This window comes from Aulostomus chinensis, chromosome 22 (assembly GCF_037954235.1).
Source record: "Aulostomus chinensis isolate RoL2024-O1b breed Wild chromosome 22, RoL_Achi_v1.0, whole genome shotgun sequence".
Taxonomy (NCBI): Eukaryota; Metazoa; Chordata; class Actinopteri; order Syngnathiformes; family Aulostomidae; genus Aulostomus; species Aulostomus chinensis.
The window spans coordinates 19125711-19140557 of record NC_141341.1 but is presented as its reverse complement, the minus strand read 5'-3'; the positions used below and the strand labels follow the sequence as shown (position 1 = coordinate 19140557).

General features: G+C 46.7%; 1 protein-coding gene across 3 annotated transcripts in view; it reads left to right on the top strand.

Moving 5' to 3' along the window:
• Positions 1-3697: 3697 nt before the first annotated feature.
• LOC147241062 (immunoglobulin superfamily DCC subclass member 3) overlaps positions 3698-14847 on the top strand; it is a 28681-nt gene continuing 17531 nt past the window's right edge. For 2 of the 3 annotated variants that reach the window (XM_086192783.1, XM_086192784.1), the window contains exons 1-2: positions 7674-8298; positions 14152-14457. In XM_086192783.1, the coding sequence (XP_086048909.1) occupies positions 8250-8298; positions 14152-14457 (355 nt within the window). In that variant the 5' untranslated portion in view covers positions 7674-8249. Of the gene's footprint in view, positions 3746-7673; positions 8299-14151; positions 14458-14847 lie in introns of those variants that run through there. The other variant, XM_086192785.1, reaches the window with a different exon arrangement.

Here is a 14847-nt window from a genome sequence, read left to right as displayed (position 1 = left end):
TCAGCACGTCCTCAAGGAGTCTCTCTTAATCGCTCCTATTCTTCTCCATGGTTGGAACGTTAGCAGCTGTACTTCAGGTCGAGGATGGACAGCTGGTGGGCTGACCTCAGTGGAGGACATGGCTACAGAGCAAGTGCCTGCTTACAAGAACTTAAAAATTCTGTGAGACAGACTCACACCTTAAATCTGCTGTTCCCAGAAAGTTGATTCACAAGAAATGAGAATAATTTTCATCAGTCAGACAGTTATGGTCAATCTAATTTTGTCTGCATGTGTCCTTTGTCTCCTTCATGTGTCCCCTATGTGTCCTCCATGTCTCCTGCATGCGTCCTCCCTCTGTCTCTCTCTCTGTCACTCCCTCCCCTTCTCTGTCTGTGTCCTTCTGTCTGTCTGTCTGTCCGTCTGTCCCTCTCTCTCTGTCCATCTCTGTTGTGGCAGACATCAGGGATGAGTTGATGGACACGATCTCCAGCAAGGAATACATTTCTTTCATCTCTGCAGGTTCTGAGCAAAGTACTACAACCAGCATGACTGTAAACTCTACCATGTAAATACGCAGAGCAACAAAACTGCACATGGAAGTATTGTATGTGTTTATTTGTGTACTGGGGGGGATCTGATCAGGAGACACACAAAGACACATGTGTCAAGTCACTTTAGAGGAGTTGAGCACTGGTGAGGGGATCCCATCAGGATGGACCTTAATGAGCCCAGGTGGGAGTGCAGGCTTCCGTGCGTCCAACAGTGCAGTTCCCTCTCCTTGCTACCGTTGAAGGTTCCAGCACCTTTATGCTGTGGAGGCCTCTGAATGCGCCCTGATGCCTTGACTTGAGAGGCTGCTGGGTACAGGCGTTCTAGTTCTAGTTCTGTTCTAGTGGAGCACTGTTTATACCTCATGGCTTTGGTGCTTTTCTATCACCACTCCCTTTTTGGCACAGAGCAATTTTCTGTCCTCCTACTTGGTACATTGTGATCAGACTGGCTTTCCCAGCCGGAAGCCTCTTCCCTGACATGCAAAACTGACTGTTGGTACAAAAAGAAAAAGGAGGTGATCAGAGAAATTCTCTCTTCCTAATGTGATCTGTAAACAGACACTCCTGCACAGGAGCAGTGGGGTTTGCTCTGTCCGCGATGCATCAGCTGAGGTTTGCAGGACTGCCCTGATGCCCTGGTCTTTGTGTTTCCCAGTTAAGGAAGCGTAGGCACAGCAGCAATCACCCTGGCACCAGCTTTTTTGGTTGGCTCCTCAAAGCAGGTGGTCTGACCAATATCTACTCCAGAGCCCTATGTTGCTGCTTGCTGCTCCACGTGGTAGGCTGGAGTCTTTATGGGCTCCCGGAGGCCCTCAAGGTGGAGACACAGCAACACAGAATGTTCACAGTGTCTTATTATTTTAAGTCGAACTGCTTCTAAATTTGGGCTGCACGGTTGCCTCACAGCGAGAAGATTCCGGGTTCGAGTCCCGGCTCGGGCACGGGATCTTTCTGTGTGGAGTCTCCATGTTCTCCCTGTGCCTGCGTGGGTTCTCTCCAGTACTCCGGCTTCTTCCCACAGTCCAAAGACATCAATTTGGGGACTAGGCTGATTGATACTCTAAATTGACTGTAGGTATGAATGTGAGTGTGAATGGTTGTTCGTCTCTGTGTGTTGGCCCTGTGATGGACTGGTGACCTGTCCAGGGTGAACCCCACCTCTCGCCCGTAGCTGCTGGGATAGGCTCCAGCCCCCCAGCGACCCTTAACAGGAATAAGCGGAAGACAATGAATGGATGGATGGATGGATGCTTCTAAATTGGCAACATTTTGTTTTGCTGCAGACTGGAGGGTGTGAGAGCCTCCCAGTGTGACCCACTGCATCGTCCCAGGCCCAGTGGGACCAAACATTAGGATTATCAAACGGACATGCAATGACTGCGTATGTCGTCCTTGAGGCCAAAGTGTCCTGTAATAGGCTTGGTGTTTTTACGAATTGTGGCAGCTTTGGTCATGGAGGCGTGCAACCTCCTGCCTGGCTATTGGTACGCTTAGGAGACAGAAATACCAACGGTTCTGATCCTCCTGGGTAAGCAACCTCAGGTGGCTGCTGACCTGCTTCCTCTAGGTCACATGATCAACAAACACTCCATTAATGTTCACTGCTATGCAGACGACACACAGCGGTACTCATCAATGATCCACATGGAACAAACCAGCTGACTAAACTGGAGGCCTGTCTGAAGGACAGAAAACATGGAGGACCCATCATTTCCTTTATTAGACTCTGATAAACTGAAGTTCTTGTGCTGGGCCCAAACACCTGAGGACCACCTGATCTGATGAGACAGGTACCCTGGATGGCACCACCCTGGCCCCCAGCACCACCGTAGGAACCTGGGAGTTCTCTTTGACCAGGACCCTTTAACTCCCACATTCAACAAACCTCCAGGACGCCTTCTTCCATCTACGTAACATCGCTAAGATCGGACACATCCTGGCTCAAGAAGATGCAGACAAACTAGTCCCTGCTGTTGTCACTTCCAGGCTGGATCACTGCACCTCCCTCCTCCCAGGCTGGACTAATAAGTACCTAAAGACTCTCCAGCTGGTCCAGAACGCTGCTGCCGCGTGTTGACTAGAACTGGTAGCAGAGACCAGGTCTCTCCTGGACTGCTTCTCTGCATGGCTCCCTGTCAGATTCAGAACAGAATTTAAAATTCTTCTTCTACCATCAAAGTCCTCAACAGTCAGGCTCCTTCATCCCTGACAGAGCTCCTAGTCCCCTATGATCCAGCTAGAACCCTTCACTCCCAGGATGCAGGGTTCCTGCTGGTTCCTAGAGTTCTAACAGTAGAATGGAGCCAGAGCCTTCAGCTATCAGGCTCCCCTCCTGTGGAACCGTCTCCCAGTTTCAGTCCAGGACCCAGACCCCCTCTCTAGGTTTAAGAGCAGACTTAAGACCTTGTTGATCAGGCTTATAGTCAGGACTGCTTAGGCTGGCCCTTAGATCTGCTGCTACAGGCTCAGACTGCTGGGATCTCCCATGATGCACTGGGCTTCTCTCTCCTTCTCCTGTCCTCATACGTGTTACTAACTCCTCTTCTTCTCCCCTCATCCCAGATCCTGGTGCTGCTGGAGGAGGCTCCAGACCTGAAGAGGCTCCAGCTGCCACCCGTAGCTCCACCTGCTCACGTCCCCGTCTGTCCATCAGTCTCTCCTCCTTTCTCTCTCTCTTTATCTCTGTCCCTCTCTTTCCTTCTGTCTCTCTGTCTTCCTCCATTCTCTGTCTTTGTCTCTGTCCTGCTCTCCTGCTCTCTTTCCATCCCCACTGATCCTGGATCTGCTCCACCTTCCTGCCTGTTAAAAGGGAGGTTTTCGTCGCTGCTGTTGCAGGATGTGCTTGCTCATGGAGAACTGTTGGGTCTAAATTCATAGAAGGAGTGTTGTACAAGACCTGCTCTACTTGTAAAGAGTCATGAGATAAATTTTGTTGTGATTTGGCGCTATAGAAATAAAATTGACTTGACTTGACTGGACTACAGTAGTATAGGAGCTAGTATAGCAGTAGGGCTACAGTAGTATCGTAGTACAGTCGTAGGTGTAGAAAATCCCTGCCTCCATCAAACACCCCTCTGTCTCCTCCCATCTCACCTGAGTGGTGGGTGGAGCATGGAAATCTATTAAAGCTGTTAGCTCACCTGGGTGAGTCTTCTTTTCCTGCCTGAGGACAAAGGAGCTGGCAGTCCCTGTTGCTGAGCTGCGTTCATGATGTGAGTGAACCCTTTTGTCCCACACTCTTTGCATATTCTAGTTAACATAGTAATTCATATTTTAGGTTCTATCCTTTATCAAGTTGATGTTTGGCTAGATTGTCTCATTTGTTTGATAATGATGTAGGGGTTGTGTGGACCAATTTTGTTTTCCCACCATCTGTATTTTTCCTTTTTTATCAGAAAGAAACCAGTTTAACAATAAACAAAGATTAGCTGGATCCCTGCTGTTTGTGCCTTTGCCTAAAAGCAAAACCATTGCGTTGGTCGACCTCCTCACCACAAACCCATATCCATACTAGACAATATTTCACTTGGTCCTTTGAGCCGGAGCAGAGATCAATTCAATGGATGAAGCACAAACAAATAGGCCAGCACGTTCCCGTAGACAACCTGCATATCTGAAGGATTATCACACACGATTCTCAGGCCCACCTCTTGTCAATTCTCAGCCCTTTAAGTCTTACCCTATCCCTCAGCCTTCAAAGCCTCCAGAACAAGCTAGATATCCATGTGTAGCTCCAGCAGAAAGATCAGTTGCCAATGGATCACTTCTCCTTCCTTCTGAGCCCCCTAACCCTGCAGGAGAGGAATCTGTTAGTATGGACATGCAGGTTATGAAGAAAGAAAGGGACCAGCTTAAAGGTCTCATTCTGCAGCTGGGGAAGAGTGTGGCGGCCTTGGGAGACAGACTGGATGCCCAGTCATGTAGTGGTGCATCTATTTCTCTTCCTTCTTTACCTTCATTAGAGGATGATTGTGACACTGAGCTCGTCCCACAATCTCTTGCTTCCAAGAAACCTCCTCCTATAGTGCATGAACTGCGTGAGAAGTTATGTGAGCATAACATTGTGGGTCGGCTCCAACTATCAGGTCGAGAGAACCTTAATATGAGCTCATCAACAGCATCCTCCACTGGTAAATTTGACTTGTTGAAGTTATCAACAAGTTAGATTCAATAACCAAATCGGTCGGCAGAGCCAACATCAGCCTACACAGCAGTAGCTTGTGTGGTCAGCTGATGTTAACTCCAATCAAACCCAGCTGGAATCGTTGCACAAAAACGAGAACAGTAGAGAAGCAAACAAATAATTCTCAAAAACAATTAATCTGCAGAACTTTTAGGAAGATCCAGAATTAAAGTCTAAAGCTACTTAAAATACATATTACTGTGGTGAAATGACTTTTTAAAAAATTATCGGCTCTAAAATGTTGCTAATATCCTGACACTGAGCGGTTGAGCGTCTCTGAGGCAGCGTGAGCAGACTGGTGTCAGGTGTACCAGGCGTGGCTTTGACCAGGACCTCAGGAGCTTCAGTTGCTGATTAACCAGAGAAATATCTGAGAAACATGGGGCTTAGTTCCGTTAGCGTCTCACATACTGTCGGACCGATAAAGCAGCAAGACGAGGGTCAGTACTGGTTCAGCAGCTCTGCGCTGGTCTGGAGGACCAGGAGGACTGAACAGCCATGCTGAGGGGGCCACTTGCTGATGCACAGCTAAGCTAACGGTTGCTAACTAAAAATAGAAATCACTCAAGTTCGCAACTTTTGGGTTCATGTTGTTGTCTGTGTTGGCAGTGTGTGTGTGTGTGTGTGTGTGTGTGTTTTCACATTATTAGTGAGTATTTATTCATGGTCGACCGATCGATCGGCCGGCCGATAAAATCGGCCGATTTTTGCTATTTTTTTAGTAAATCTGCATCGGCCGATTATTTAATTTGGTCGCGCCGATTTTCAGTCAGGCACATCTGCGGGCAGCTATTTACGACCCGGCGCAGCACTGTTCATTCAGAACCAGAGGGCCAACAGGTAAGGCTTCAATTCTTATATTCCAATGTCCTAAAGTCATATATTTGCTCTCATTATAAGTTGTAATCTGTTGCTTCATTTAGCGAAAGTAAAAACAAATAGCATTTTCTGCTCAAATGAAACGTTGCTAGCTCATAGCTGTCAAGTCTCCCGTTTTGGCTGGGAAACTACCGTAACATTTATGACGAAAAAAGGAGCCGCCTTAAGGGCGAGCATGCTGAACAGTTGTGTGTCCTGCATGACAACCTGCGTTTCTTAAACTGGAAGTATTGAGAAGCATAAAACATGTCAAACTGTGACTGTGAAATAATGTAAACAAGTTTTAAGTTTAACTGCTTTTGTCATGTTCCTTTGTTACAAGTGTGTTTGCAGCACTAATATATTTTTTTTAATTCATATTTATTCCTATGTTGGTTATATACTGAATATTTAGGAGAGTTGGTATTTATTTATTTGGGATTTATTTATTTTATATTTACCGGTATTTCATATGTTTATTTTTTTGATTTTCAATTTTCAATAAATCGTGTTAAGTTTATATTATATTTTGTATTTATTTATTTTATATTTACCGGTATTTCATATTTTTATTTTAATGTTCAATTTTCAATAAATCGTGTTAAGTTTATAAGTGTTGTGCGTCCTCTTATTAGTGTGATATTTTAGCATGCCAATTAAGGACAATAGGATAGCAAATCGGCCCAAAAAAATCGGCAGCTCATATCGGCCATCGGCTGACTCTGACTTATAAAATATCGGCATCGGCTTTAGAAAAACCCATATCGCTCGACCTCTAGTATTTATTGCTTCAGTGAAGTGACGATGACATGGTGGTGTTTTTTGACGAATGCCTCTGGGCTCAAGTTTTCTTTCCATTGATTAGTGGTCATTTGTGTGATTTGAGCTGTGTCCTGATTTTTAACCTCTGTGCCCCTGGCTCAGCACCACCTGCTCTTTCATCAAGTACCACTTGTGTCTGGAGAGTAAAACACAGTACTCAGTGCAAATTTTTGCAATATTCCAGCGACGTGTCTCTCGTTTGGTCAGGGGTGCAGAAAGATGCCTAAGAGACACCCGTGAGTCCGAGCTTGTGCACCCCCATCTCCAGATGCTGTCAGGTATTGACGTCCTTCGATGGTGAGTGCGCTTCGATCCATTCTGGGGTCACAAGTAGGAGGACCGAGGAGACTAGCAGATGAGATGAGGAGCTGAACTTAGGGGAATGAGAAGAAGCCCCTGAATGTCTTTGAATAGTTGCTCCTCTCTCTTCTTATCCACTCGTCCTGGGTCAAGGAAAGATGGATTGGAGAATTCAAAAAGGAGAATCTGACTACACTTTCAATGAGCAATTTCATCATGTCACTGGGTGTGTCTGTCTCAGGGAACTACAATTTTCTGTAGATGGACTACAGAACAGTCATCTTAGATTCTTCACCTCGTTTGCAGTAAAATAATTTTCAAGGTTGAACTTGAAGTAAAGCCATCAGTCCATCATCTACCCGTTCATCAAGGTTATAACTGCAGGAAACGATTGGCACATGAAGGACTGACAGGTGTGTTAGTCTACAAATCTACTGTGACATCATGTCATTATTAGTGTCAGCATCCTCTGGTTGCTATGGTAATGCCTCTATGTTGCCAGCAGAGCTGAGGGTTGAGGCATAGCAGCGTGTTAGCAGGTGATCAGAGATCAAAACATCTCTAATCTTCATGGATGTGGTAAACATTCATGATGATTGACACCTCTGACACGCAGCCGTCCTCTTCACAGCCGATTGGTTCCTGGTTGCTGTTGATGTGATGATGTCAGGACCACAGAGGCTGCTGAAGTCCTTCTACATGCGTCCATGCGAGCAGCAGCAGATGTTGGACACCAGCAGCAGAACTAAACTGTAGTTGTCAACTCTCCAGAGGAAACTCTGCTCCACATGGAGCTGCTGGAGAGGAACCACCATGGTGGTTCTGGTTCTGGCTTCAGTTCTGGCCCAATCTCTGATGAACAGAACACAGAAACAAGAATAAGCCTCAAACGTCAAAAAGGAGGAAACTACTCACCCAAGATTTTATCAACCTCCCTCATACACCTGTAAATACTGTCACCCTGGGAGTCCACAAACCAACTGACAGAGAAGCGCTGAACCTAAATTCTGAGACTAAAAACGTGAAAATGACTTTAATATGTAATTATATGTATTGAAACCAAAGCTGCTGGCTGAGTCCACCTCAGGTCACAGCTGGCCCATCAGCTGGCGGGCGGGGTGGAGGCACTGACCAGCAGCCCTCACTTTAAATGAATATCAATCATGCTTCCACCCGGCCTGGCCGCCACCCCTCTGTCAGCCCTGGGCTGTGATTGGCTGGAATTTGACCAACCTGCCTCTGCATCAGTGTCCATTCTGACAACAATGAAGTGGAATTACTAATGAGCTGTGTCCAGGCTGAGGTGGCGTCCTCTCACTATTCTCAGAGTGGCTTTGAACCTGACCAGCAGCTCTTCAGGGGGCCAAACGCCGCACCAGGACCAGGAAGACGAGCAATGCTTTAGCAATACAACACAGATTTAGCCTGATCAACCAAAGAGGACTTGTGGACGGAGGAGGGAGCAAGTTTGCTGTTGGGATTACTTTTTCATCCATTTGCTGCTGTTGTTGGGAAGCTTTGACGTGACAGCAGTTGGAGAGAAGAAAACCAAAATGGAGCTGAGAATTGTATTCACCTGCCTAGCAGCTTTGTTCTCTTTGAGTAAGTACAGTTGATGTTTGCATGGTGTGTGGTTGGCCGTCCGGTGGAGAGCTGGGGGAACTTTGACTAGTCCAGAAAGCAGAAGATCCTTTTATTTGTAGTGGGCTGGAGCTCAAGCCCTCAACTAAAATGCCTTAGTGGTTACCTGTAGAACCTTGAAGTTGATAAAGATGATGTTCCACCAGCATTGTTGTATACTGAGGAGCCCAAATGCCTTTGAGTGTGAACTGAAGGAACAGGGTTCTGCTTATTTGCTAATCTTGGTTTTACCAACAGATTTAAAAGATCACTTTTAATCAGCATCAGTGACTGGAGGCTTTGGTCAGTGTGTGATCCACTGATCCCACAAACAAGGACACACATACACACAGAGCAACTGTAATAGTCTTCATGTGCCAAGTTCCAGAAAACTGTCCAACTGTGTGTAGATGGTAACGAGTCACACATCCTCGCTGTCAGTGGGGCTCAGCGGCAGCCAGGGACTTCGTCTCCATGCCCGGTCCACATCAATCATTCATCTACATTTATTCCTCAAGTGACAGAAAACTTTCACTAAAACTAAAAACTTTTTATTCTAGCAATTTATGTGTGTGTTGACCCAACTCTTCTTTTGGTTGTTTTTACCCCACAAAAAGCATTTATAATCATCTTGGTTCCACGGCACAACGGCCAGCCCTCCTAAATTAAGCAGAGGAGACATTTTAAAGGGGTGGGGGCTGCACAGACGGTGTCTGTAGCTCAGACCGCCGTGGCAGGTTCAAGTCAGTGACCTCTGACCCTTGCAGGAGGGGGTGGGGCTCTTGGTCGTCCTGGTCAGCGATGCAATATGTGGAGAGGGTCACAATGGACACAATAGGCTGCGCCCACATCCTCAGTCGTCAGTGACCTGACCCTCACACCCTCATCTCCATAAGAGTGCCTCAGATAGAGACCTTATTAAACAGATGAGGGTGGAGGGTAATCCCCCCCACAGCTGCCCCAAACCCCCGCAGGCGCGTGCGTACACACACTCAAACACACACACAGATGCGCACACACACACAAACACACGCACACACACACTCAAACACACACGCACACACACTCAAACACACACGCACACAGATGCGCACATACACAGATGCACACATACACAGATGCACACATACACAGATGCATGCACACACACACACACTCAAACACACACAAGCACACTTCCACTGGCAAATATTTGCATATCCTGGGGGAACCTCACAGTACTAATGTACACTTCGATTATGTCTCCAATGTATACATGAAGTAAAAAGTATACTAGTATCAGTAACTGTACCATTTCGATATGTGGGACTAAATTGGAAGTATGTGTTTTAGTTTTGTGTTCTTTAAGCAAACTTTTATAGAAAAGGTATTTTACATCCTAAATTTTATTCTGAGCTTAAACTACACTGTGAATTATACTACAAGTGAATTTGATGTACTGCTTTACCCCAAGCCGACTTGTACACATCCATTCATCCAACCATCCCAATCGCCTACGGTCAATTTAGAGTCTGGATTAACCTGGTCCCCTCTTGATGTCTTTGGACTGTGGAGGAAGCTGGAGTACCAGAGAGAACCCAGCAGGAACAGGGAGAACATGGAGACTCACACAGAAAGATCCTGTACTCCAGCCGGGGCTCCACCCACAACCTTCTTGCTGGGGGGCCACACTGAGGACCACTGCTCCACTGGGCTACCCAACTTGTACACATTTTACAGGCAATTTTTAAGATTTCATTTGAGCGTCATTGTAAGGACGAAAATGCTGATTGTGTCATACATGGTCGTACAACAATGACATCATATATTTTCTTTTGTCCTTTGTGAGCTTCATTTTCATGGAGGCAACTATACGAACCTACAAGATTGGGTACAAGTACAAGTAAAAAACAAGTATACTTTGACTTTGTTTTGTTTTTGATAGAGCCCAAAAACTGCTTCTACCTATGAATACATCATTGATTATATATCTGCTGTATGCAGACACAGACTTCTCAAAACTAAAGTAGACCTGGTAGATCAGGGGTTCATCAGCCTCAGCTTGCTGATGTCACCTCTGACATCTTTATGATCCCAACCAACAGAGAAGCCTCCTCAACACCAAATCAGAGATTATTACTTTTTGATCCATGGCTGCGGGGTCCCTGCTATAATTGAACTGGCCTTCAAACTTACACTGACCTGGTTACTCAGGTTTCCCCTCCAGTCTAAATTCTTGCTTATGTTGTATGTCGCTTTGGACAAAAGCATCTGCCAAATGAAACTGTACAATTGTAGAATTAGAAATCAACCCCCAAATGCAGATGTAGCCGGCACCGGGGCCCCGAAACCCCTCACGCTAAGGAGAGCACTTGATCCAGGGGTTGAAAAATGGAGAAACTGCAGTAAAATGACCAAAATGGATCCCACACTGACCCTAAACACCTGAGTGTGTGAGTGTGGTCTAAAAGTTCCCAGTGCCAGTCAAACGTTGCCAATTATGTCAAAGTTCCCAAGAGGCCGAAGAGAAAATAAGGCCCAGCATCACGTCAGGGCCGGGAAGGAAAACTCATCTGGAAAATGAAACCTAAAGTGGGTGCTGGCACTCAGACTCAGGAACCCGGTTCATGGTCACTTCTCAGAGAGTCATTTACCATCAGTGCAACTCCACCTGATCTCACTCCACTTGATCTCACTCCACCTGTCACATTCCACCTGTCACACTCCACCTGATCATACTTCCCATGATCCCTCTCTACCCGTTCTGCTGCCGGTCAAACACAGATATCTTGGCCCAGCAGCCATTGTTGAGAGGGTGGAGGGATTTGTCCCAGCACCTCCTTCTGTCTCCCGCCTCCTTTTTATTGGGGGTGGACAAATCTGTGAAGTTCAGGGGCAGCAGTCTGCTAAACAATAGCAGCGGCGGGCTTGGGGGTCCCTCTGCCCCCCCCCCTACACATCCATCCTCCTCCCTTCTGACTCTCTCATGACCCCTGAGGGGGTCGGGGTTACAGGCGCAGGGTGCTAGTGTGGGAGTTGCTGGACAACCCCCTCCTTTCAAAAATCTCATTATAGTGCGCTCCCTATATTGGAAAACCCTAATGCACTTAATCAGGCTCCACGCAGGCTCAGCTCATGGGGCCTTGCAATCTTGGAGCTGCTGGCATCCAAACCTCTCCAGCATCCCTCCGGTCCCACATCACCCCAGGCTCTCTGCCTATGTCGTTGTCAGCATGAGCAGGCGCAAGTCTCCATGCTGACTGACTGACTGATACTTACGTGCGGACCTTCGGAACCAGTCGTGAGCATCTAGCGTCTCTGCTCGCTGGCAGTTTGATGCTAGCCTGACGCATTAGCAGTCACCTAAACTATTTAGGCAATATATCACACTCACTCCACGTAACTTTACGCACATCACGCCGAGTTACTCTGGCCACCACAGTCGCTGGGTTAAATACTCTCTCTGGGATCAATAAAGTTTGCTCTATTCTCTTCTATTCTAGTTCCTTTTAGGGTGCAAATCTATGATATAGATAACAACAGTTGCAGATAACAACAGTTGCAAAGAAGTCCTTTAACACATGAAGTTTTCCTACAGCTTTTGGAACAAATATTTTTTGAAAGTATAAATATGTTAGACAAGATTTGATGAGATATTTGAGAAGTAAATGTAAATGTAGATGAAAACAAGGCATAAGGTGATTGTTTATCCGTCCTCTGCCCAACATTCACCTTCTTAGTCCCTACAAACTTAAGCACATATTAACGTTAACAGTAAATGTACACACCTTAGTTCCAGGTTTGCTCTAACTAGTAACATATGTAACATTATTTGATTGATTATTATCAATATTCCTTAGTTGTAGTTCAAAGAAACACAAAGCCAACATTTTAGTAAAACTTTATGGAACTTCAACAGTCTTCAAGTTCTTTCATGCTACTACTTTTTCTGTTCATGTTATGTATGTTTACTCTGGTACTGTGAGTTTTCGTATATCTGGTAGATCATATTTCTACAAGCAGGTTCTCTTTAGAACCGGGAAACCCTTGTGCATGTCCATCTGTCTCACCCCAGTACACATGTTCTATCAAGCATCTGTTCTCGTCCACATCAGTTTATCATCACCATCACTAGCACTTGCTCTCGCTGCATCAGACGCACAACTCGCAGGTTGGAGCACCATGTGTTCCACAACCATAGCCACCAATGCATGTCACCCCTCGGCAGCCCTGAATTTCATTAAGAACTGTGAGGGATGGGGGGCCTTGAGTGGGGTGGGGGTCAGGGTGCTATCAGTTCAGGCACAGCTGACCCGCAGAGCGAAGGTCCTCTCTGTTGGATGGGTCTCTTATCATAGGGGACAGGTGTGGTTTGGTGATGTGGCTCACCGAGTCAGGCCGGCAGGTAGAGTGGTCCCTGGCTGTTGGGTTACACTCAGACAAGATGTTATACACCCTCAAATCCATCAAGCAACACCAAATATGTGTGTGTGTGTGTGTATGAGTATACACACACACACACACACACACACACATATATATATATATATATATATATACACATATATGTGTGTGTGTGTGTCTGTGTGTGTATACACACACATCTGAGCGATCTTTGTTCAGCGTCAAGTTCAGCTGCAAGCTGCTGTCTGAGGTCTGACGGTGCATGTGAGCAGGACCCGCTGGTGACACTGACGTTGATCAGCCATTGTGCAGGTTCAAGTGCAGACTCCAATTGTTCTCCATGAGAAGGAGACAGAGGCAATGGCTCTTTGCATATTACGGCATTAACGCCTTAAAATGGTGAGGCTGGGAGTGTCAGCGAGGTCAGCGAGGAGAAGGCACAGGGCGAGCTGGTGAGATCTGGTGGCATGGGAAAGTCACCTCAGAGATAGATCTGAAAGGCTGGAGGAGGTGGGAGGGTGGAGGGGATGCATAAGAAGGGGCAGATGGTGCCCTTGGGTGCAGGGTGGCTGATGGGAGTTTTACAGAGGTTACTGGGGGTTGGGTGCAAATAAGCATATAGTCACAACACTATTGTCACAATAGGCGGCTGCGACTCCTAACTTGACCCTTGCCAGTGTTGTGTATTGTTGTTGCCCTCTCTGGCTGGATGACTCGCTGGCATTCAGCCTCTATTGTGGCTCATCTGCAGGCGAAGCCCTAAATGCAACAAAACTATATAGACCATCACTCAAAATGAGGTGGGTTTGGGTGTCCGGTGTTTTTGAGGTAATCTGGGTTCCCTCGGTTTCAGACAGCCCAGCCTCCCCCTGTGCTGTTGTCTCTGGAACCATGTGACCATTAGAGAATGAATGAACGTTTTTACAAAACGCTGCAGCAGGTCAAGGCTGCTTTCTCACGTACATCTGACTGCGCAGTAGTGCCTGGATCAGTGCTTCTTTGGGTTCCTTCTCTGAACTGGTCGCAATTCAGGCTTCTTGTACAAGTCCATGTCCTTGGGGGGTCAACATGCCTGATGCTGTCCTCAGCTCATTTTCAAGTTCTTTTAAAAATGTTTAAGTAAATCAGCTGAGACCTCATTTTTTAAGAAGTTTCCGAATCGTGAATCACAAGTCCTGAAATGGTCTCCCTCTCCAGGTAAGTCCTTCCAAGAGGCTCTGGAGTGAGCACCCGTACCGGGCAGTCGTTAGCTGGACCTTTCTAGCCCAGTACACACATTCTTTTGTGTTTCCTCTACAGCACAAGGAAACTAACCATGAAAGGTCACACTGAATCACTGTACTTCCCTCATATTTGCTCTCTGTGTTTGAAGCATCATCAGTCTGGTTTCAGCGTGTAGAGAAGTGAAGACTCCGCCTCTCCACCCCTGATGAACTGTCTGTCTTCTTCCAGGTGGCTGCTTGGCCTCAGAGCTCTCTTTCCTGTTGGAGCCCAGTGATGTGATCGCAGTAAGGGATCGCCCACTCATGCTGGACTGCCGGGTACATGGCGAGGAACCCATCCTGGTTACATGGCGTAAAAACGGAGTGCCTTTATCCACCGGCCCGCGGATTCAGGTGTTGATGAATGGCACGCTGTTCATCCAAAGCTTTCAGAAACGCCGAGAGGGAAGTGATGCTGATGTGGGCGAGTATGACTGTGCCGCCCAGAACCGCTATGGCATGCTGGTCAGCCGTAAGGCCAAAGTCCAACTGGCATGTAAGTGTTCTTTGATACACGGTTCTGTCTATCAGATAATACCAGACAAGTTTAATAACCCTGAAGCTGCTGGCAGGTGACAGTTAATCAGTTCTCAATGGACCCTGAGGACAAATGGTTTAAAGGTGAAGGCTCCACCCTCCACATCCTCAACAGCCATTAATATCCACCTCTATGCATCACTCCAGCCATAAACCTGCATGGCTGTGTTGCCTCCCTTGGCCAGTCACCTCTCGTCCCTGTTGCAATGACTGGGTGAACACCTCTGCATCCTGCCTGGCAACCAGAGCCCCTCGGACTCTGATCATTCACAGGGACTTAGCACATCACAGCAACTTCTCATTACAGGAAACCCATTTATTTATCCCTGCTGATCATGGACACACACAC